The sequence below is a fragment of the Callorhinchus milii genome, unplaced genomic scaffold (genome assembly GCF_018977255.1).
Source record: "Callorhinchus milii isolate IMCB2004 unplaced genomic scaffold, IMCB_Cmil_1.0 Scaffold1, whole genome shotgun sequence".
NCBI classification, from domain to species: Eukaryota; Metazoa; Chordata; class Chondrichthyes; order Chimaeriformes; family Callorhinchidae; genus Callorhinchus; species Callorhinchus milii.
Genome location: NW_024704742.1, coordinates 136877517 through 136902233, shown reverse-complemented (window position 1 = coordinate 136902233; position 24717 = coordinate 136877517). Strand labels below are relative to the sequence as shown.

Here is a 24717-nt window from a genome sequence, read left to right as displayed (position 1 = left end):
ATCTTTCTTACGCTATCCTTGAGAAGTATAAGCAGATAAAGATGCTATACTTGAAAAGTATAAGCAGATAACAACAACAACAGGATTACATTTGTATATTGTCTTTCACGTCGGGAGGACGTCCCAAGGTGCTGGACAGAGTACAGCATTTCAGACCCGAGCTGGGGTTGGGGGAGTAAGGGAGGGGAAGAGGGGTGGCCGATGGCATGGAATTCCAGAGGTTGGGGGCAGAGCGGCTGAAGGCTGTCCCACCAATGGTGGAGCGGTTGGGGTGGGGGACGTGGAGCAGGCCAGAGCCGGCTGAGCGGAGGGAGCGGGCGGATTGGTGGGGGGTTAGGAGGCCACAGAGGTAGGGTGGGGCGAGGCCATGGAGGGCATTGTATGTGAGGACCAGGATCTTGAACTGTATCCTCTGAAGGATAGGGAGCCAGTGGAGTCGGGCGAGAATGGGGGAGATGGGGTCACGGAGTTTGGTGCGGGAGAGGACACGGGCTGCAGAGTTCTGGATTATCTGCAGCCTGTGGAGGGAGGGGTTGGGAAGGCCGACAAGCAGAGCATTTGCATAGTCGAGCCTGGAGGCGATGAAGGCATGAACAAGAGTTTCAGCGGCCTGAGGGGTGAGGTGGTGGCAGAGTCAGGCAATGTTACGGTGGTGAGGGAAGGCAGAACAAGTCATCGCTTGAATGTGAGGGAGAAAAGATAGTTGAGGGTCGAACAAGATACCTAGATTCCTTACAGGCTTGGTGAGTTGTACTGTGTAACCATGGAGCTTGATGTTGTCAGAGTCTGAGATGCAGAGGCGCTGGCGCGAAACAATCAGGATAGACGCTATACTTGAGAAGTATAAGTATGAGAAAACTAAACATGTTTGCATTTGAAGCTTTGCAACGATGAGATGCTCTCCTGCCAATGATTGCACACCCAATAACCAAACCCCTCTTTCGCCTTGGGCCAGGATGGTGAGATAACAGAATTGGCAATTGGCTGCCATATTTCACCCACAAATATACAGTCAATTCACTTTACAATATATTCGGTGCAGCGCTTTGAAGACATGAAAAGCACTATATCAAATGCAAAGATTATTATTATAATAAGAGTAAATGCATAGCAAGGTGAAACATATCCAAAATACCTCCACTCATCACCCAGACCTGTAAAGCCACAAGCTTCTAAGTCGCAACACTAGGCCACCGGCGAAAATATGACTTGTATTTCACACATCTCAACCATTTGGCAACCTCCACTGCACACTTCCCCAGGCAGCCATTCTCAACATGGGAGGCTCAGTAGCAAGTTTGTCAGGTTATTTCACCAAAGGCGCCATCGCAGCCAAGCCACAATTCTTGCTATCTTCACTAACATCCAGATTCCTGTTGCTGTTCTTTTTCTCTGCAATTACAAGCATAAAATAATGACACAAATGAGACTTACGTGTCCCGAGAGTAATAATAATCCTTGTATTTGTATTTTCATATCTTCTAGACGTCTCAAAACGCTTCACAGAATGTACTGTAAAGTGAATTAACTGTATATTTTGTGGGCGTAACGCAGCAGCCAATTGCGCACAGCAGTGTCTCACAAAAAGTCTTGGATCAAAGTGACCAATTTATTATTGTTTTTTTTTATTGAGGGATGATTATCAGGCGTGTGGGTAAGAAAACTTGCCTAAGGTTTCGTCCTGCCGGGAATCGAACCCAGGTCTCTTGCTTGCCAAGCGAATGCCCTAACCACTGAGCTGCAAGGCTATAGCATAATGTGAGAAAGATTAGAGAACTAGATGTGTTTTTGGTTGTACATTTTCTTATGTAATATTTTTTCAGTTCATGTTTTTCCTTTTGTTTCTCCCGTCCTTTTGGAAGGGGTTGATCTGCAGGATGCTTGGGATGTCTTTCTCTGCTACCTCGCCCAAGGTCTTCCTATGTGAACTTTAATAGTGAGCAATGGGACACTGATTGCCTGCAGTGTGGAGGGTCACAGCTGAGTTTATTCCTGTCCTCGTCTCACATTCACACCGCCTTCCCGTCAAACATACAACCATACTTTTAACGGCTACTTGCATTTATATAGTGCCCTTCATGTGAGTAGCACTTCAGAACAATTCTAGCAAGCTTGTGGTAAGAAACAATAAGCCTATCTGATTTATTTTCCTCCTTAACCAAGGGATGCTGAGGCACAATTGTAGCCCCCAACTATATGGGGATTTTACCTCATTTACATAATGTTCTTTCTCCTTTTGTGGCATATGGAATAATAAAGGATTCCAAATTTCTACTATTTGGTCTGAAATCTTGACTACTTTTAAATTGTTCAAAGAGCGAGGTGTCAATCTGTAGTGCACTTACCTCTGAGACAGAAGGTTGTGCGTTCAAGCCGCACATCAGAATTTGGGAACCATATAATCTACACTGACACAGTAATACAGTGCGGGGGGGGGGGTAATGCTGCATTGTCAGAGGTACTGTCCTGCAATTGAGATATTAAGCCTGTCCCGGTGGACATCAAAGATCCCATGGCACTATTCAAAAAGCGAAGGGTGTTTCTCCTGGTGACCTGGCCACAATCCCCCAGATAAAATTGGTCATTCACTCCATGACTGTGGGAAATTGCAGTGTGCCAATTGGCTGCACACAGTCACATCACTTTATATTGAATAGTTAGTTAGGGTTCGGTTTAGTAAGTGGGGTTAGCATTGTTGTCAGTAAAGCACTTTTAGAATAAACAATGCGATAAGGCGCTGTATCGAGTTCAATAATTACTATTAGTCTTCAGATCAAATTCAGATGATGATCAGATTCTCTAATTCAGATCTCTGCACTTCGCATGTTAGGGCAGATTTCCATGAGGTTTCAGCAGCAGCTTCACTATTTCCTCTGGTAGTGGAATACAGAACAAGGTGGAGTAATCTTAAAATTAGAACTAGGCCATTTAGGAATAAAATTAGGAGGTGTTTTTTCAGCCAAAGGGTCATGGAAACCTGCAATTACTCCCCCAAACTGGTGGCTGCTGGATCCATTCACATTTTCAAGACGGAGATAGATAGATATTTGTTAGGTCAAGGTATTAAGGGATATGGGGCAAGGGCGGGTAACTGGACTTGAGGTACAGATCAACCGTTATCTTATAGAATGATGGAACAGACTTGAAAGTCTGAATAGCCTACTCGTGTGCTATGTTTCACTGTCCTCGGGACCTGGTTAAGTTGATCAATACTATTTTTACCAGGAGAATGGAGTTGTATGGAAATCCAGAGCAGATAACATATCTGGACGGTCAAGACAAAGGAATACAATGTGATTGATTCTGCTGGGCTGTATCAGATAGCACTCTCAGCATTTAGAAATGCTCACAAGTCTTTATTTTGTGTGGCAAATAATTTCACGAGAGGGAAATGAAAGAAAAAAATGAACAAGCACAAATCTGAGGCTTGAGATGACTCATGTTCTTAGCCTAAAACCATTGACGTAAATTAACGATCCTTCCATTTTATATATATTACAATTTTAAATTTATACAGTATCTTTCACGTCAGTAAGATAACAAAGCTCTTGGCAATGCTAGATATCCAACTGAGTTGGGGCTGGGAGTCGAGCTGGGTGGGATACAGTATGTATAATGTTGATGTCACCAAAACCCTTCGTACTTTTTCTGTCATGTAGTAACTGTATTTGTAAGTGAATGTGGCGCCCAGTTTGTGCACAGCAACATCAGCCATGAACGAACATTCAGTTCTATTTGGAGGATTATTGGCTAGGATATCAAAGAAATTCTATTCCAATAGAGACATAAGATCTTTAAAATTCACCTAAGCAAGCAGATGGGACCCTAGTTTAAATATTTTAACCATAAACGTGCCAAAGATGTGCCATCTTTGGATGAGACAAATGTTTTGTTCAGGTGGACATTAAAGATCCCATGACAATACTCAGAAAGAGAAGGGAGTTTCTCTCAGTGCTATGGCCAACATCCCTTAGATAAAGGTTGTCATTCACTTCATGGTTGGTTGTGGGACATTGCTGTTCACAAATTGGCCACCGCATTCACTTCTAAATTTACAGTCACAGTAATCCCTGTGAAGCACTGATATGTCTCAATGATGTGATAAGGCATTATACCAAATGTAAGTATTATTATTATTGATAGATCCATCATGAAGAAATGGGCTTGAACAGACTGAATGACCTCCTGAATCTGTTTCGAGTACAGAAACCTGCTAGCTTCATTCAGTAAGTTCTAAAACACATGAAATTCTTCATGGTCTCTCTCTTGCACTTTCTCTCTCTCAGCATTAAAACCATTCTCTTAAAATGTTATATTGAAAAGTTCTTCTATTCTGTGTTAATTTGTAGAGTCCTGTACCATATTGGTTAGAGTACTTACCGCAAGCGAGAGGACTTGGGTTCAATTCCCAGGAAGGGAGAAACGATAGGCAAGTTCCTTACTCCACATGCTTATGTTTACCTAGCAGTAAATAAGAACCTGGATGTTAGTCGATTGGAGGATTGCTTTCCTTGGGGTAATAATACCTTTTAAAAATAATTTGTTTTTTAAATTATAATTTGGTCACTCAATCCACGACTGTTTGTGGGACACCGCTGTACGCAATTGGCTATCTCCTTTCACCCACAAAATATACAGTCAATTCACCTCGATTTTTTGATCGTGCTTTTGGTCACATCCTCCCTCCATCTTCCCCTGGCTCGGTGTCAGACTCCACCACTGTCAAGCACTACAGGACGCTACCCCGAGTGAAGGGCGCAATATAAATGTAAGTTGTTGTTGTGTATTCTGTGAAGGGCTTTGAGACATCTCAAAGACATGAAAAGGCGTTATATAAAATGGTATATTATTAATTTAGGGGGGAGAGGGAGAATTAAGGTCTGCAGAAAACACTTCTAAAATCCTGCTGAGGGTTACAATACAATACAAAATTACACTTGTGTGGCGCTTTTCACATCGGGATGATGTCCCAAGGTGCTGGATCGTCAGAGATTTGGACCCAAGCTTGGTGGGGAGGATATTTGGCATCCAGAGGAATGGAGGGCAGGAGGTAGGGCTAGGAGGGTGACTGAAGGCATGGTCGAAGAGGAGGGTCTTGAGATGGACGTGGAGACAAGAGGTGAAGGAAATGTGTGATGGAGTTCCAAAGAGCTGGGGTAGAGAGGCTGAAGGCCCAACCGCTGATGGTGGGGCAGGATGGGTGGGACATGTGGAGCAGGCCACAGCCTGCTAATCGGAGGAGGGAATGGACAGGTTCATAAGGGGTTAGCAGATCAGAGGTAGGACTGGGTAAGGCCGTGAAGGGCCTTGAAGGTGAGATCGAAGATTTTGACCTCCATTCTCTGAGGGGAGCCATGCAGCCGGGCGAGGTTGGGGGTGATGGGGTCACAGAGGCTGGTGTGGGAGAGAACACAAGCTGTTCTGGATGATATGCAGCTTGTGTGAAGATCTTTAGAATCTGCAGGCTTCAGTGTTAAAAGCCGGAGGAATTTTAGGTCTGTGATTTACATTTACATGTTGCTGGCAGAAATATAATGAAACACCTTAGGATCAATAATCTTTTACTATTGAAATATTTGAGTAATTACTGCTGGAATTCTTACACAAAGGGATATGAGGTAGGTGGACCACTGACTAACTGTGTTTAAAAGAGAATTGGAAAAAGAATTGGAACTTGGAAGACTGAAGGTATAAATATGTGCAAAAGGAGCAGGAGAATAATAATAATAATAATAATCCTTGCATTTGATATAGCGCTTTTCACATCGGGTGGACGTCCCAAAGCGCTTCACAGAACACACTGTAAAGTGAATTAACTGTATATTTGTGGGCGAACAAATGGCGTTGAAGTAGAGATACCTCCACTGGATAGCTGACACAGCACAGCCACAATAGATGATGGTCTTCTCTCTGCACTAGTATATCTACGAATGTCATTTCACAAGCTTCTCTGCTTGACTGTCATTCTGAATTTGAGACAGTTGCTGCAATCCCTACAGTGTCTGCCTTACAGAATCTTTATCTAAGATATTTGAGCTTAACACTGAGCACAACCTACAAAATACAAGGTCCGCCTGGAAAAATAACAAAGGAGATTTAGCAGAAAAATACCAGCGATGAGGGACTTCAGTTATGTGAAGTGACTGGAGAGGCTGGGATTGTTCTCCTTAGAGCGGAGAAGATTGAGGGGAGATTTAATCATCCCCATTTTTGCCTGTCTTCACTGACTCTCCATCCTCAGATAATTGAGTATAAAACCCTTGTTCTCACCTTCAAAGCCCTCAACAGACTTCCCCCCTCACCCCCACCCCCTCCTCCAAACTCCTAACCCCATGTCAGCCTGTCAGCTCCCTCCGCTCAGCGGACACCAGACTGCTTCAGGTCTCCTGCACTTTCCGCCCCACCATTGGTGGTCAGGCATTCAACATCTCTGCCCTCACTCTGGAGCTCTATCCTATAATCCCTCTGCCTCACCCCTCTCTTGCCTCCTTCAAGTCCTGTCTAAAGTAATGATGAACTTCGGTGTGTTCAGACACCCCTCTTCGACTGTTTCTTTGGCCACTCTGCCCTCCACCCCTCTGACACCAACTTCCTGCTCGGGTTCAAAAAACTCTGACTGTCCAGCATCCTGAAACATCTTTCCGATGTGACGAGTGCTATACAAGTAACTTGTTGTTTGTTATTGTAATAGAAGTGTTAAAAAAAATTGAGGGGGTTTGATAGCTAGGGAAAAACTGTTTCCTCTAGCGGGTGGGTCGGTAATCGGAGGACACGGATTTACAATAATTGGCAAAAGAATCAGAGGTGAGACGAGGAGAATGTTTTTTACCCAGTTTGTTTTTACGATCTGGAATGTACAGCCTGAAAGATGTTGAAAACAGATTCGATAATAAAGGGAATTGGATAGATACTTGAAAAAGAAAAAATTGTAGGGCTATGTGTAAGAGCGGGGGAGTGGAGCGAATTGGACAGCTCTATCAAACAGTGGGCCCTGGCACAATGGGTCAATGGCCTCATTCTGTGCTGTAAGATTCTATTATTTTAGTTAATCTATGTAATAATATATAGGATTGTTGTACATCAGGAATATAGTGTGTATTACACATACGGGAGTGTTGTATGTGTGTGTATATTCAGCAATGATGTACTTCAGTGTGTTCAGACACCACCCCCTCTCCCTGAAAAAGTGCGTTGTATGCGTGTGTGGATGGGTGTATGTGTGTGTGTGTGTGTATAGCAGAAACTGTGTGTATGTTAAAAGATTGTGTGTACAAAATCTTTTAACATTTTTCCTGACCCTCATAGTTTCTTCTCCTGAAGGATTCTCAGAAGAATGTGTGAACTGTTACTCATTTGCACGGTTGAGACAGGTTTAGAAGCAGTTTATTTGGCTCAGCCCTCAAAATTAATTCCCTGAGTTTTAACAAAACAAACGAATAGGGAGTTAGTAAACCTTGAGAACAGAAAAGTCCTGAGGCCTTGAAGGTCTTGAGACAGGTCTTGAAGGAGGTTTTTTTTTGATCAGCCAGCTGTCTGACACATGTGGAAACACATCACCATCCTTAAGAGTTATCCAAACCAAACTGAGAATTCCATACATCCCACCTACACACGGAAATCCCAGAGATTGATTGTTGGAATGGAACGCACTCTCTCTCTCCCTGGAGGAAAGCAGACTGCTTACCTAATTCCGGAAAGTATTAGGCTCAGGTTGATGAGACCCAAGGCTTGAGGACTCCAGAGTGTGTGTTGGGGTAACTGCTGGAGTCTAACCAACTGAAACCACATATTACCATTGATGATGCTGTCTGGCAAGCTTTCCCGTTGTTTGTCCAGCTAGGACAACCCTACCGTTAGGGCTTTGGCTTGCAGGGTTAATAGGAACTGAGTCGGATGACTCCCTGCCCCCAGTGACTGGTCTGTCCTTCCAGATCCTGCCGTTGGGCCAGGTTGGCTATGCTGTCATCAGCAGTCCAATGGAACACTGAGGAACCACCTGCCTCAGGAACCAGATTAGAAACCGTCACAGAGGGCTCGATTCTGAGATTCCATTGGCAAGCATTTCATCTTCGAGCCTGTTCAGCTCCAAGGAGACGAAACCTAAACAACAACAAGACAACAACAAGATTCCATTTATAAAGCGCCTTTCACGTCAGGAGGACGTCCCAAGGCGCTGCACAGTTGGGTCATGACCCGAGCAGGGGGGAAATGGTCAGGGTGAGGGGAGGGGAGGGAGCGAGGAGGGGGAAATGGTCAGGGTGAGGGGAGGGTGGGAGGGAGCGAGAAAGGGGAAGAGAGTCGAGAGGGGAGCTGAAGGCTCGGTCAAAGAGAAAGGTTTTGAGACCGGCCTTGAAGGAGGAAAGGGAGGAGGCGGCGAAGGCACTGGGGATAGAGTTCCAGAGCCTCGGGGCTGAGAGGCTGAAGGCCCGACCACCAATGGTAGGGCGATTGGGGCGGGGGACGTGGAGCAGACCGGAGCCGGAGGAACGGAGGGTACGGGCAGGTAGGTAGGGGGATAGTAGGTTGGAGAGGTAGGAGGGAGGGAGGCCGTGAATGGCCTTGTAGGTGAGGATGAGGATCTTGAAATCAATCCTCTGGGGGATGGGAAGCCAGTGGAGGCTAGCGAGGGCGAGGGTGGGAGTGATGTGGTCCCGAAGCCTGGTGCAGGACAGTACACAAGCTGCAGAGTTCTGAATGACCTGCAGTGTGGAGGGAGGTGGCGGGAAGGCCGGCGAGGAGAGATTTCCCATAGTCCAGCCTTGAGGTGACAAAGGCGTGGACCAGGGTTTCAGCAGCATGAGGTAATGGTAATGGCGTAGTCTGGCGATGTTACGGAGGTGATGGAAGGCGGTGCCAGTTGTGGCGCGGATGTGAGGGAGAAAGGACAACTCAGGAGACAAGGGTGGGGGTAAGGTGGAGGGATTCGGGATGGAGTTCCAGAGGGTGGGGACAGAAAAGCTGAAGACTGAAAACTGCCAATGGGGCAGGCAGGGTGGGGAAGGTGGAGCAGGGAATTAGGTTCACGGAGCCTGGTATGGGAGAAGAGACGAGCTGCAGAGTTCTGGATAATCTGCAGCTTGTGGAGGGACGAGTTGGGGAGTTTGGGGAGCAGGGAGCGTGGTCAAGCCTGGACTTGAAGATTACATGAATGAGGGTCTCGGCAGCCCTGAGTGGGGAAAGGCAGTGGCGGAGGCGGGAAAGGCATGGCACAGATGTGGGGTTTGAAGGACAGCTGAGGGTCGAACAGGACACTAAGGTTCAATACAGGCTTTCTGAGGTGTAGAGTGAATCTATGAACAGTGATGCTGTCAGCGCTTGAGGTTAGGAGGCAATGTCCTGACAGACAATCTGCCAGCGCAGCAGTTGTCCTGGGGTTGAGCACAATCCTAAGAGCGATCCCCAGGAGAATACTTTAAGGTGCACCAAGACCGTAGGACGTGAAGTCATAGCTTTAAAGTTGCAAGTGAAAGTAGAGAGAGGGAGTTGGGACTTGAAAACATAACATTCTGATCGGAAGCATGAATGTTACCAACTGAGTCAGGTTAACACATAATCATGATCTGACTATGTTTACATACATTTCAAAGTAACTCCGTATGTGTCAGTCACGTGTAACTTCCATCTACCAAAAGATCTACATCAGTGATTTTTTTTCTCTCTCAATTTTGTCCGAAGTGTGAGCTCAACAAGTTGTGGTAAAGCTATGTTCGGGTGTGTATGTGTATGTGAAAGCTGAAGGCTTTCCTCAGTGGAGGTGGGAAGGGGTGTATTATATGCAGTTAATTTAAACCAAGATACTGAATATGTCCAACACTGCTGCCCTCTGTCTGCCTCTGAGGGCCATATCCCTTTAACCATAAGTAGTCGAACTACCCTAATGCAGTAAACTTCTTATAACTCATCACTCCAAGGAAGAAGGGCTCAGTGACAAGTTATCCAAAGTGGCAATTTAGGAATATGTATAAATGCACAAATCATTGCAGCCAGGATATAATTATATTGTAATATAAAGTCACATATACCTCATCACCCATGTCCAAGCAGGAAATTCTGAGAGCAGGAGCACTGCATTGTCGTAGGTGCCATCCTTCGGATGAGATGTTTAATCTGAGGCCCCATCTGTGTGTTCAGGTGGATGACACAGATGAAATAATAATCCTTGCATTTGATATAACGCTTTTCACATTTTCTAGACGTTTCAAAGCGCTTCGTATAATATACTGTAAAGTGAATTGACTGTATTTGTGGGTGAAACGTGGTAGCCAATTGCGCACAACAGTATCCCACAAACAGTCGTGGATTGAGTAACAAATTTTTTTTTTTTGAGGGATTATTATCAGGCGTGTGGAGAAAGGAAAGTTGCCTACGGTTTTGCCCTGCCAGGTCTCGCTTGCGAGGCGAGTGCTCTAACCACTGAGCTATAGGACTCTACAAGTGGTACTGTTTGAAAAGAGAAGGGAGTTTCTCTCTGCCAATGCCCTGGCCATCAATCCCCCAAATAAAAATTGGTCATTCACTTCATGGTTGTTTGTTGGACACTGCTGAGTCCAAACTGTCTGCCACATTTGCTCTCAAGATACAGTCACTAAGCTTTAGTTTGTCCCCTCTCGACTCTCTACCCCCTCCTCGCTGCCTTCCTTCCCTCCCCTCACCCTGACCATTTCCCCCTTGCTCGGGTCCTGTCCCAACTGTCCAGCGCCTTGGGAAGTCCTCCCGACGTGAAAGGCGCTCTCTAAATGAAATCTTGTTGTTGTTGTCCTATGAAGCACTTTGAGATGTCTTCCTGATATCAAAGGTGCTATATTAAATGTATTGTTATTACAGTAGAGTCCCCACAAGTTAGTAATGCAGAAACTTTATTGGATCCAATTTCTCACATCACTTATAATACTATAATACTAAAATAATGAACTTGATATTAGGCTGGAACCATTTGGGGTTTTGCCTCTCATATCCTTTTCTATATGTGGGGAAAGCTCCTGCATTCCTTGTCATTGGTTGCATTGTGTATTGTGATTGAATAATAAACCAGTGACCATGCTTCTTCTGGCTCCTCCTCTGTACTCCGCCCGGCCCAACTTTGAGAGATCACAACTCAGAGGGGACCTCATAGAGGTGTACAACATTTTAAATCGGATTGAAAAAATAAATCCAGAGGTTGGATCATGACAATAGTACAGGAGAAAACAGGTTTAGAGTTTCATGGCTCTAATTACCACCTTTGACAAATGGGGCTGAGCAGCAGAGTTCTAGAGTCAAATTAACCTGTTTACTTTTTATAACAAATGGAAGGCAGGGAGACTTTGATCTGTGAGGACCTATTATATAAGACGTTTGTATGTTACAGATGTGAGAACACTATTCCGTCATTTTGTTTATTTTTCTCTTGTTCAGGCCTTGCTTTTGCTTTTTTCCCCTCTACCTCCCCTCTTTGAAGGTATTTGGCAGTTTCACCACCCAGTTCCTTGCCATAAGTAGCCAATTATCCTTTTCAGTGAGTGTCAGTAGGATATTTGACGATGGGGTAGGGGAGAAATCACATTGGAGAAAGAACTCCAAACTTGTCCTCTCCCCATTATCCACAGTTTCCTCACGAGGAAAGCCCTGAATGTTTTCCCAGGGCAATGAGATCAATTATACCCTCAACTCCTGCCCTGCCTCAGATTAGTGTCGTGAACACACACTGGGATTAGAAGCTGTGACCATCTGGTCTTTATGGCCTGGTGCCTATAACTTCTTCCTCTCATAAAATCCCTTGGCCTTTCATCTGCCTTAACATCTGCCTGAACAGACAAAACGGTGTTAGTTTCATAAAGTCTCCACCTCGCCCAGGGTTCCTCCTCTGTCATTTCCTCCTGGCACCAATATAGCTCCTTAAGGCTTTAGATGCTATTTGCATTCCCTGCAGAGACTAATGAAGATAATAATAATAACAATAATAATCCTTGCTTTTGATATAACGCTTTTCACGTCTTCTAGACGTCTCAAAGCGCTTCACAGAATAGACTGTAAAGTGAATTGATTGTATATTTGTGGGCGAAATCGGCAGCCAATTGAGTACAGCAGTGTCCCACAAACAGTCATGGATTGAAATGACCAATTTATTGTTTTTTTGAGGGATTATCATCAGGGGTGTGGAGTAAGGAAACTTGCCCAAGGTTTCACACTGTCGGGAATCGAACCCAGGTCTCTTGCTTGCAAAGCACGTGCTCTACAACAACAACAACACGTTTCCATTTATAGAGCGCCTTTCACGTCGGGAGGACGTCCCAAGGCGCTGTACAGTTGGGTCAGGACCCGAGCAGGGGGGAAATGGTCAGGGTGAGGGGAGGGAAGGGAGGGAGCGAGGAGGGGGGAAATGGTCAGGGTGAGGGGAGGGAAGGGAGGGAGCGAGGAGGGGGTAGAGAGTCGAGAGGGGAGCTGAAGGCGCGGTCAAAGAGAAAGGTCTTGAGACCGGCCTTGAAGGTAACCACTGAGCTACAGGACCCCACAAATCTTTGGATGATACAACACTGAAATGTAGATTGAGCATCACGGAGCAGCACTGTGCCAGTATTACCAGTTCACAGCAGTGGGTATTGGGATGGATAGAGCCTGCAATGACTCAGTGGCAGATTGCTGCAATACAGACTAGATAATTTGCAAGATAATAAGGTGATCTCACGTGGTAGGGTTGGGGCTCAGCTGTGACGCCCTCAATTGTGAACAATCTGAAATGCGTCTCATCCAGGCTCCTGTGTGGAGATTAAACACTCAGGCGAAGTTTCAAACTGGCTCAGTTGGTAGCATTCTTACCTTGGTTCAAGCTCCATTTTGGGATAATTAATAATAAATAATAATCATTGCATTTGATATAGTGTCTTATGTCTTTGAGATGGTTCAAAGCGCTTCACAGAATATACTGTATAATGAATTGACTGTATATTTTTGTAGGCAAAACACGGAAGCCAATTGCGCACAGTATCCCACAAACAGTCATGGATTGAGTGACTAATTTATTATGAACTCATACAGTCTAGACTGATACTGCTACATAGTGCTGGGGGAGCACTGTCAGAGGTCCAGCTAGGACATTGCTGCATTGTCAGAGGTGCCATCTTTCGAAAGAGACTTTAAACTTGAGTTCTCGTCTACCTGTTCGGGTGGATGTTACATATACCACCGCACTGCTCAAAGAGAAGGGCGGTCCCTCCCAGTATCCTGGCCAACAATCCCTCAAGTAAAAATTGGTCATTAAATTAATGGTTATTTGTGGGATATTGTTGTTTGCAAATTGGCTGCTGCGTTTGCTTACAAAATAGATGGTCACTGCAGAGTAAGTCCTGTAAGTCCTCCTGACGTGAAAGCACTATATTAGATGCACTTGTCGGCTGCTAAATGACCATCTAGTGACCTTGATGGTAAGTGATGGCTCCTTAGAGCTGAGTCAGGAATCCTTCCCACGCGGCTCCTGTTAACCCTACAAAGTCACAGCCCTATGGCCACCTCCCTCCCTGCTCCATCGCCCAGGTTCCGACCCCATCCTGTAGTTAAAAGTACTTCACTCACTTTACAAACAAATGTGTTTGTGGGACTTTGCTGTGAGTAAATTGAATGCTGCGTTTGCCTACGCCTACCACCGATTCTCTATGAAGTGTTTTTGAGACCTTTGGTGTTACAGGCAGAATATCAATTACAAAGATTGGCTTAATATTTATTGACAAGCTCTTTTGAGTCATTATTAATTTGATCAGGTGTTATAAAAATGCGAGGGATTTCTCCCAGGTAATAAACTGCGTGGGGAGGAAGAATGAGGCACTATTGGAGAGTTTTTCACTCTCGCAGGCAGTCGGCTCCTGAATCTTGTGATGCTGGCAGAGCTGGTGGATTTGCTTACAAGTGGTCTGTTGAGATCATGTCATGGTTGAAGTGCTGGCTCTAATTTGCCTCTATGGAGTCTTTTGATTCCCACAATTTCATTATTCAAAAGAACCTGAGACCAATGGCTGGGGATGAGCCTTCTGTCTCACTGGAACACCTTCTCGATAGAGAGAAATCTATTGCTATTCTCCAATTTTTTTTCGGCCCTCTCTGTTAGAAATTCTGAGTCAGTTGTGGGGTGAAGCCCCATGTCTGGACATTTAACTCGGGTAGTCTAGGCTGACATTCCAAGTGCTGAAAGAGCATTGCAATTTTGAGAGGTGCCAGCCTTTCAATGAGACCAAGGTCCCATCTGCCTGTTCAGGTGGATGTTAAAGATTTCATGGCTGTATTAGAAACAAGAATGGTTTCCTAGCCAACAATTACTCGGATAAAATTGGTCACTCACTTCATGGCTGTTTGGGACATTGCTGTGTGCTAATTGCCTCCATGTTGGCCTGCAAAACACACAGTTGCTACACTTTGTAGTAAATCCTGGGAAGTGCTTTGAGACGGACAAGGTGCTGTATCAAATTAACCTTCTCTCCACCTCTACTGAAGGTTTGATCCTGTGCAGGGGCAGTTATGGCTCGACATGGGTTGTTCCTGATTTATCATCCTTGATGGCGAATGTGAACAGGTACGAGACAATGGGGGTGGGGGCACGGGGGGAGGGGTCAGGGCATCACAGCCAATTCTGACCCCACCCAAACAACCCATGGACAGACATCTTCCAGTAGGGATGGTCGTCATTAGAAGGCACCTGAGCTAATATTTAACTCATAATAATAGTAATAATTCTTGCATTTAATATCGACTTATCATGTCATTGAAATGTCTCAAAGCAGTTCACAGGATACACTGTAAAGTGGAGTGACTGTGTATTTTATGGGCGAAAAGCATAAATTAGACATCAACTGCTTAATACAAAGCATCAACTGCCTTTCTTTATCTCTCTGCTGCCGTCGACACTGTTGGCCATTCAATTCTCCACAATCTTTCCTCTCAGCTCCACTTTCAGGGTTCTGCCCTTGCCTGGTTTCATTCTTAAATTTCCCATCGTCTCCACTTCCACCAACGGGTTCTCCTCCAGCCCTCGCACCATCATCTGCTGCATTCCTCAGGGCTCTTTCCTCAGTTGAATGTCGACTGACAGAGGCTTATCAACATTCCTGCTCAGCTCCCGTCACTGCCTTCTCACGTCAGGCTGATAGTTTCACATACATGGATGCACATTACGCCTCACTGAGCCAGTAAGCAAACTTGATGTATTTTTTGACTCTCAACTGTTCTTTAAATTCCACATCCATACCTAGACCTGTTCGGCTCCTTCTCCTCCTCTGCAACCTGCCGTGACCCTTATCCATCCTTTTATCACGTCCAGGCTGGACTATTATAACTACCTACTCACCAGACTTCCCAACTCTACAAACCACAGATTATTCAGAACTCTGAAGTTCGTGTCCTGTCCCGCACCAGACTACGTGACCCCATCACCCCCACCCTAGTTCCATTTCACATTAGTCCCCATTCCCCAGAGGATCAAATTCAAGATCCTTGTCCTCATTTTTAAGCCCTCCATGGTCTTGCTCCACCCTTCCTCTGCGACCTGCTAAAACCTTACCAACCCGCCCACTCCCTCCGCTCGGCTTCACGTCCCCCCCTTTGTCGACTAGCATCAGTAGTCGGGTATTCAGCCTTTCTATCTCCACTCTCTGAAACTACATCCCTTTGCCTTGCCTCCTCCAAAGTCCATCTCAAGAACTTCCTCTTTGATCGTACCTTCAGCCATCTTCCCTCCCCTACTCCCCCTGCCCTCCATCCCTCTTGATTCCAACCCCCAGCTCGGTTGCAAAATCTCAACTCTCCAGGGCCTTGGGATGTCTTCCTAACATAAATGCAATTTTGTTTTTGTTGTTTCAGAAGAGAGTAAACACTCCCACACCTTAGTGACTGAGTCAGAGTGAAGCAGACTGAGCATGTGCTGCCCTGTATGATTCCTACAGCTCATCAGAATGTGGAGTTATGCCACTGATTTTATTACAGTAATCCTTCAATTAACACCTCACAACATTTCAAAGGGATTTACAGTCCAGTGTTGTGAATGCGTGTTTGTAGTAAACGTGGCACAATTTATAAACTGCAAATTCCCACATGTAACTATAAAATGAATTAATGATTAATTTTTCTGGAGGATTGCTGGCCAGGGTAACCACACCCTTCCCTTTGTTACAAGATCTTTAATGTCCAACCTGACGAAGCAGCAAACAAGGCTGGAAGTTAGTTTGATGTCTCAATTGAAGGATGGCACCAATGGCAATGCAACCACTCCCCCACAACAATATTTAGTAGTACATAGTCAATCTATTTTACAGTATATTCTGCAAAGTGCTTTGAAACATCTCGACGATGTGATAAGGTGCTATCACATCGTGGAGTAATTCTGCCACTGTGTAAATCATTGAGAACATTCTGAGAGTACTGTGTAGCCACAGTAAAAAAAAGGATATGGAGAAATTGAGAAGATGCCAAGGAGGGCAACCAAAATGATTGAGGGAATGGAAGAACTGGACTATGAGGAGCGACTAAGTAAATTGAGCATGTTCATGCTGGAAAAGAGAAAATTGAGAGCTGACATGATTTTAAGATTCTAAAGGGGTTACACAATATAGATCATGACGGGCTGTTTCAACTTGTCCAGAATAGTAAAACCAAGGACACGGCCTGCGATTAAAAGGGGGTAAATTCAGAACAAATCTACACAAACACTATTTTAGTGAGCAAATAATGAACCGGTGGTAACAGGCTCCCTTAGGGAGACATTTGAAGCAGGAAGTGTTCATTATTTCAAACACAGATTTGATAGTTTTCTTTTAGGAAATAACATTATGGGATACAGTACATAGGTAGTTTGAGACATATGTGCCTGCGACCGCCAGGAAGGTGGAAGGCAAACTAGATGTACCTTGGTCTTTTTTCATCTAGCATTTCTTATGATCTTATATCAAATGCAAGGATTGTTGTTATTATCATTCTAGACTGATGTCGTGATGTAGAGCTTGAGTACACAAACTCCTGACCCAGAGGTGAAACTGCTACCACTGGGCCAACCTGCCACCTATAACCTCGGTGATCGTTGGTCCTGTATGCTCGCAATCCACAGCACCAAATTGTCATGCCAACATTCAATTCCCCTTCCTGAGTCCTGTAGCATAGCGGTTAGAGCACTCGCCTCACAAGTGAGTGGCCCAGCGTTCGATTCCCGGGCAGGGTGAAACCGTAGGCAAGTTTCCTTACTCCTCATGCCTCTGTTTATCTAGTAGTAAACAGGAACCTGGTTGTTAGTCGATCGATTTTCGGTGGTAATAATCCCTTCAAATAAATGAATTAATTTTTAAAATATAATAATATTAATATGGTCACTCAATCCACGACTGTTTGTGGGATACAGTCAAATCACTGGATGATATATTCTTTGAGATGTCTCGGCGATGTGATCAGACACTATATCAAATGCAACAATTATTATCATTATTATTATTATTCTGTGGTAGTGAGTTGATTCCAGTTCAGTCAGAGCTGGAAAGGAAGCCTGGCAGACGGCCGGCCACCCTTTGCTGGGAAGGTCACATTGGCCAGCATCGATCTGCCTTTGTGAAGGTTACACACACTAAAGCAGACTGCTTTCTATTGACCGTTCGATGCCTTTCTGCTAACAATGGGCTCTCGCAGAGTGCGATTCACTTGCTGACTCAACTGTTAGCTGGAGCCTAAGGGAGGCTTGGAAAATCTCTCCCTCGGGCACTCTTCATTTCCCCCCCGCCCACTCCCCGCGCCTGAACTGATGATAAACTGTGAGTGGCTGGGTCAGATGAGAGTTTTTTTTATTCTCGTGCTCTGGCTCACATCAGCTGACCAGACATGGGGAGGGAGGGGGGTTAGTAAGACTTTTGTCCTCTGTAACTCACCTTCGCTGTTAACTTTGCTAGTTGCTGCTTCACCAGGTGCTGAAAGCCACTCATGGGAGGGAGGGGAGAGGTTGGGGTGGGGGGTCTTTATTTTTAGAGATTAATCATCTTTCTGTTGGCAAATTGTCAACCTGACTCACTCTGTAGTGCTCTAATCTCTGAGTCAGGAGGTTATGGGTTCAAGATCCACATCGAGACTCCAAGGTGCAGTATTGAGGTGAGCGCTGCACTGTTAAAGGAGACATTATATCAAAATCCCGACTAAAGATCCCATGAGAAGAATAGGTAGTCTCTCCTGGTGTCCTGGCTGATATCACCTGTATAAAAGTGACCACTCACTTTGTGGCTATTTGTGGGACATTGCTGTATGCACATTGGCTGCTGCATTCACCCCTCAAATATATGGTCTTATCCCGAAAACTGCCAAACCTGATCTGGGCTTTATTTTTCTAACCAATAATCATTTTGTGAAGCTCCTTTTTTGTAAACCAGAAATCATACATCAAATCTGGTTGCTGAATATCACCAGTTAGTTGTCATATCTGCAATTATGTCAAACTCTCAGTTAACATGTTACTGACATTACTGTCTGGTGTAGTGACTGTTTCTATAGGCAAATTACTTGTACGTTGCTATTTGCGCTCAACAAGGTTCCACTAACAGCCGTTATCTGAATACTAGTTCATCTGGAGGTTTGTCGGCTAAGACAGAGAGTCTCTGAACAAGTAGCCATTTTAATAGCTCATAAGCACAGCATAAGAGTATCAGCCAGAGCTGTGACCTGAAAGCTTGATATGGAGGGACAAGGTTAAACTCCTAGCCTTCTAACACAAGACTGCTGCCAATTGAGCAAGGAATACAGGAACATAGGAAGTGCTAGACGAAAAAAGATCAAGGTCCATCTTGTTCACCTTCTACTATCCTGCTGCAATAATAGGGATGTTGATAGCAGGCAGATAAGCAGACACTTTGTGCTCAGTAGCAACATGATAAATCACTGTGTGATAAGGTCCATCAAAACTTTTCCCTTTTCAACCACAGTACTGAGTGTGTATTTGAGCTGGGGTATCGTACAAGTGTTGACTTTAGCTTTGGCTGCGCCTCAGTTGAATTCTCTGTAACTTAGGCCATGGATGTGTTTTTTACAAACACAATGCTCTTCAGCTGCTGAAGGATTGCTTTAGTTAAGTTCACACATACCAACCTTTCACTGATCCATGTTATCTGTCAGACTAAGCGACAGGTTGCATGCACTCTGCTCACTGACTGTTGGCACAGGTGGCTGCTGGAAAAGCAATGACAGAGTACAGGAAACCTCATCCCATGGTCCTTTTAACACGAGTGGTTTATAAAGATGAAGCGAGCTTGTCCTGGTCAATAGATAAATTGTTGCTTCCCCACCATGGCTGTTTAGGGGATCTTGCTGTGCCCCAAAATTGCTGCCTACAAAAAAAGAAGTCACTGGACTTGAGAATAATTAGCGTTACCTGAATTCAAGAGACCCTTACCACAAACTGCTGCTAAAAGTAGTTTGGTAACAAAGCCAAGCTAAATGATGTGGAGAAACAAACAGTTGTATTGTTAGCTGCAAGGTTGGGTCAGGGTTGCCTAGCTAACCACCATCCGGGTAGGACATGGCGGAGGCTACTCTGCTGTTGGTTTTTGCCTGTGGCAAAGTGTGACCGAAGTGTTAGTGGCTTCTGTGTCAGCGCTCCGAGACGCTATCCCGCATGGAGGCTGCTATAGAATTGCAAGTCGTGTAGTGAAAATGAAGAAGGCAGAAGTTACGAGTGTGACTGATCGCTTCACTTTTATTTCTGAAAATGTCAGAATGTCTGTCAGACATCTCCAGGATAAGAGCTAACTTTCTACAGTTGAACATCAACAAGACTGAGGCCTTCCTGGTTGGCTCACACCAGCGCCTCAGCACCTCAGCATCCACAGATGCACACTTCACCTCACCAAGCCAGTCAGGAACCTGGGGGTCTTGTTCGACCCTCAGCTGTCCTTTCTCCCCATATCCATGCCATGCCCGCTCTGCCTTTCCCCATCTCTGCAACATTGCCCTGCCTCACCCTCTGGCCGCCGAAACCCTCATACACGCACGCATTCATCACCTCAAGGCTCGACTACGGAAACTCACTCCTTGTCGGCCTCCGCAAGCATTCCCTCCACAAGCTGCAGATCATCCAAAATTCTGCAGCTTGTGTCCTCTCCCGCACCAGGCTACATGACCCCATCACCCTCACCCTCATCCGCCTCTACTTCCTCCCCATCCCTCAGAGGATAGAATTCAAAATCCTTGTCCTCACCTTCAAGGCTCTCCGCAGCCTTGCCCCCTCCTACCTCTCTGACCTGGTAACCTCCTATCAACCCGTCTTCTCCCTCCATTCAGCAGCTCCAGCTCGCCCCTTTGGAACTCCATCCCACAATCTCTTCGCCTTGCTCCCTCTCTTGCCTCCTTCAAGGCACGACTCAATACCCTCCTTTTTTGACCTTGCCTTCAGCCGCCCTCCTACCTCTCTGCCCTCCCTCATCCCATCCCTGTCCACCCCCCACCCCACCCTGCGCTGGGGTCCTGATCCCCAACTACTCCTGACATGAAAGGCCCTCTGATAATATCATTTTGTTGTCAATAAAATATTTTTTATTTATGTAGCTTCTCAGTAACAGGGAAAACTCAAGTCCAGTTTTTGTTGTCGGCAGTAATGTTTGCACACAGCGAGTTCCCATAAATAGCCGTAAGGCGAAGAAACGATTTATCTGTTGACCAGGACAAGCTCACTTATCTTCACAATAGTGTTTCTGAAGAACAGACACAGAGAGGACCCAGGTAAATGTCTCAATCATAGATTAGTGGCTCTGACAGTGTACCGCTCTCCCCCTAATAACGTTTTGGAGATTCAGTCTATGCCGTGAGCACAAAGACCCAATGTGGGGCTTTAACCCACAAGCTTCCGACTCCGAGGCGGGAGTGTGACCAGAGCTGAGCCAGGCTGACACTTTTAGACTGCGTTCTGTTGTGAAGTAGTAAAAAAAGCTGGTGATTTTGGGGTGGGGGTTGGGAGGGAGAATCCAGCTCCTATAAATAGCTGTAATAATCACAGCCTCTCTCTAAATCCTCTCACTCTGCTTTGGTTCGAGAGGATTAGCCCTATTTGTGTTGGGCCACGCGATCACGTGACTGTGTGAGCCACGGGCGCGTGGGCCGTTGGGGGCCGGCCTGTCCCCCTGGCCTCCCCTGTAAATGGGGGGATTAGCCAGAGCTTTGCACAACACAGGAGGTCAGAGCTCACAGGGAGGAAACAAAAGGCCACTCTTTCCAGAAGGGTTCCTGCTTTGTCGGAATGAGCTGACAGTTTGCCCAGAACTTTTTTTTTTTAAAATGAAAGGGGAACGTGACCCAATTAAGTTGTGCTTGAAATTTTAGCTTAAAGGAACAGGAATTCCGAAACGGTGCGGCTCCCGGAAAGAGAGACGTGCTTTCAATGGAGGTTGGAAGAGTTGCCTCTTTAGAGGGCTATTACTCTTGCTCTCTGCGTCTTTCGCTTTCCCCCGTGACCCCCGGAGATCTGCCCACGGTGGTGTCTCTGGGTACCAATCGGGAGTAGCAATCCTAATGATTTTGTTCTCACCTACCACTTCCCTACAGGATTCGCATCAGGTGATACCTCAGCCCAGAGCTCGATAGACTGTAATCTGTGGCACAGCTTCTCACTCACATTAAAGTAACACAGTGTTGGTTACTGTGTACTTGTGCAAACTCCCCTCTGGGCTTCCAACAGGGTCACTGTGACCTGAACACTGCTATGGAAGAAAGAACTTGATTATTTTTTTTGCACGTCTTAATGTATTTATAATAATAATGTAATCCTTGCATTTGACATAATAATAATAATAATAATCCTTAATAATAATAATAATCCTTGCATTTGATATAGCGCTTTTCACGTCGGGAGAACGTCCCAAAGCGCTTCACAGAACACACTGTAAAGTGAATTGACTGTATATTTGTGGGCGAACGCGGCAGCCAATTGCGCACAGCAATGTCCCACACACAGTCGTAGATTGAAAATGACCAATTTATTATTGTTTTTGTTTTGGAGGATTATTATTAGGCTCTGTGTGGAGTAAGGAAACTTGCCCAAGGTTTCGCCCTCTGCCTGGAATTGAACTCAGGTCTCTCACTTGCAAAGCGAGTGCTCTAACCACTGAGCTACAGGACTCCACATCTTGCTTTATCACATCGTCAAAGCATCCCAAAGTGCGTCACAGGATTTTACTGTACAGTGCAGTGACTGTATGTTTGTAGGTGACTGTGACAGCTAATTTGGCACATAGCAATGTCCCACAATCTTATTTGGGGGATTGTTGGTCAGTACAAAGAAAAAAAAAGATAAAGACACTCCATGAGTTCAACTGAACCTTTAACCTCTCCCTGAACAGGCAGGCGGGATCCTGATTTAAAAGGTTTGGAAGAAGGGCACCTCTAACTACCCTGAAATGGAGTGCAAATCTCGGGCGCCGGCAGCATCAGCATCCACGGCTGCACACTCAACCTCACTAAGCCAATTAGGAACCCGGGTGTCTTGTTTGACCCTGAACTGTCCTTTCTCCCACACATCCGCGCCATGACCGGCGCTGCCTACCACCACCTCCGCAACATTGCCAGACTCCGCCACTGTCTCACCCCTCAGGCTGCCCAAACCCTCACCCACACATTCGTCACAACAAGGCTCGATTATGGAAATTCCCTCCTCATCGGCCTTCCCAACTCTTCCTTCATCCCGAACTCTGCAGCTCCTGTACTGTCACGCACCAGGCTCCATAACTCCATCACTCCCACCTTCGCCCGACTCCACTGGCTCCCCATCCCCCAGAGGATCGAGTTCAAGATCCTCATCCTCCCTATCAAGACCATCCATGGCCTTGCCCCCTCCTACCTCTCTGACCTGATGACTCCCTACCAACCTGCCCGCTCCCTCCGTCCATCAGGCTCCGGCCTGCTCCATGTCACCCGCCCTTTCAGCCTCTCTGTCCCCACACTCTGGAACTCCATTCCACAGACCCTTCTCCTCGCTTCCTCCCTTGCCTCCTTCAAGGCCGGTCTCAAGATCCTTCTCTTCGATCGTGCCTTCGGTCGCCCTCCCACCTCTCTGCCTTCCCTCACCCCTACCCCACCTCTCCCTCATGCTCGGGTCCTGACCACTGACTGCCCAGCACCTTGGGACATCCTCCCAACATGACTATCCAGCGCCTTGGGACATCCTCCCGACATGAAAGGCGCTCTATAAATGTAATTTTGTTGTTGTATTTCCCAGTGAGTGTGGTTGTGTGGACCTGCTTGTTGAGTGTCCTCTATTGCCTCCCCAGGTACCCTCCGGAGCCCAGACATGGAGAACTCCTCAGTGGCTTCAGCCTCCTCAGAGGCTGGGAGTAACCGCTCCCAGGAGATCGAGGAACTCGAGCGCTTCATCGACAGTTACGTGCTGGAGTACCAGGTGCAGGGCTTACTGACGGACAAACCGGAGACTGATGCAGACAGCGACAAAACACCTCCAAATATCTCCCAGGTGAGTGTCCATCCCGTGTTAGTGTTGGCTTCTCATTGCTCAATAGTTCAATCAGTCACTCATAAAAAATAATCCTTAAATTTGACGTAGCTTCTTTCGTGTCAAGAGGACGTCTCAAACTGCTTCGCAGTAATCACTGTAAGTTGTAGTGACTGTATTTGTAGGTGACAGCCAATTTCATATAACAAGATCCCACAAATAGCCATGAAGTGAATGACCAATTCTATTTCGGGGACACCAGAGGAGAGAAACTCCTTTTCAAATAACATCCATAGACAAGCCCTCAGTCTGATTTGGACACACTAAATTTATATAAAAAAGAAGATGCAAGTTATTTTCTTTTTTTGTTCTCTTTCAGCAGAGGCTGAAACCAAGCAACATATTGTGATAGTTTTTCCACACTAGCAATCTTTGCTTGTATAAGATTGGAAGATTCATGGCACAAATTTGAATTTCAGGGAAACTTGCAGGTGGCACTTGATTTCAGTCTGAGTTTAATCAGATTTTTTTACCTTGTTTCTTGACTATCTTGCCTGGCTGGGTGGGGAGTAAGAAGAGCTATTTTCTATTCTGGTTGCTATGATTTCTACTGATAATAATACTTGCATTTGATATAGAGCAGTTTCATGTCATTGAAATGTCTCAATCAGTAAATCTTTGAAGGTGACAATACAGGCTGTTAAAAAAGCGAACGGGATATTCAGCTTGATAAATAGGGGCATAAGATACAAACGTAAGGAACTTATGATGAAGCTTTATAAAACAGTGGTTAGGCCTCAGCTGGAGACTGTTCAGTTCTGGGCACCACACTATAAGAAGGATGTCAAGCCCTTGGAGAGGGAGATTTACCAGGATGGTACCAGGAATGAGGGACTTCAATTATGAGGAGAGGCTAGAGAAGCTAGGATTATTTTTCGCAGCAAGTTGTTTGGATCTGGAATGCATTGCCTGAAAGGGTGGTAGAAGCAGATTCGATAACAACTTTCAAGACAGAAGTATATAGATTATTTGGGGAGGACAAATTTGCAGGGCTATGGGTTGAGAGAGAGGGGGAAAGTGGGATTCATTTGGATAGCTCTTTCAAAAAGCCGGTATAGTCACTTATACAAGCAATGATCCAAATGGCCTCCTTCTGTGCAGTATATTTCTATGATTCTATGATTCAGAATTTACTGTAGTGTAGTGACTTTGTATTTTGCAAGTGAAAACAATATTTTCCTTCTGCTCTCTTTCAACTTCTTCTGAAAGATAGAGAAGAGAAAAAAGAAAAAAAATCT

The 24717-nt window shown here is 45.5% G+C and overlaps 1 protein-coding gene across 3 annotated transcripts in view; it reads left to right on the top strand.

Annotated features, from left to right (window-relative positions):
- The window catches only part of ctif (CBP80/20-dependent translation initiation factor), a 68412-nt gene that overhangs the window by 7531 nt on the left and 36164 nt on the right, over window positions 1-24717 (top strand). For all 3 annotated transcript variants that reach the window (XM_042336049.1, XM_042336039.1, XM_042336042.1), the window contains exons 2-3: window positions 4144-4226; window positions 23241-23440. In XM_042336049.1, the coding sequence (XP_042191983.1) occupies window positions 23261-23440 (180 nt within the window). In that variant the 5' untranslated portion in view covers window positions 4144-4226; window positions 23241-23260. The remainder of the gene's footprint in view (window positions 1-4143; window positions 4227-23240; window positions 23441-24717) is intronic.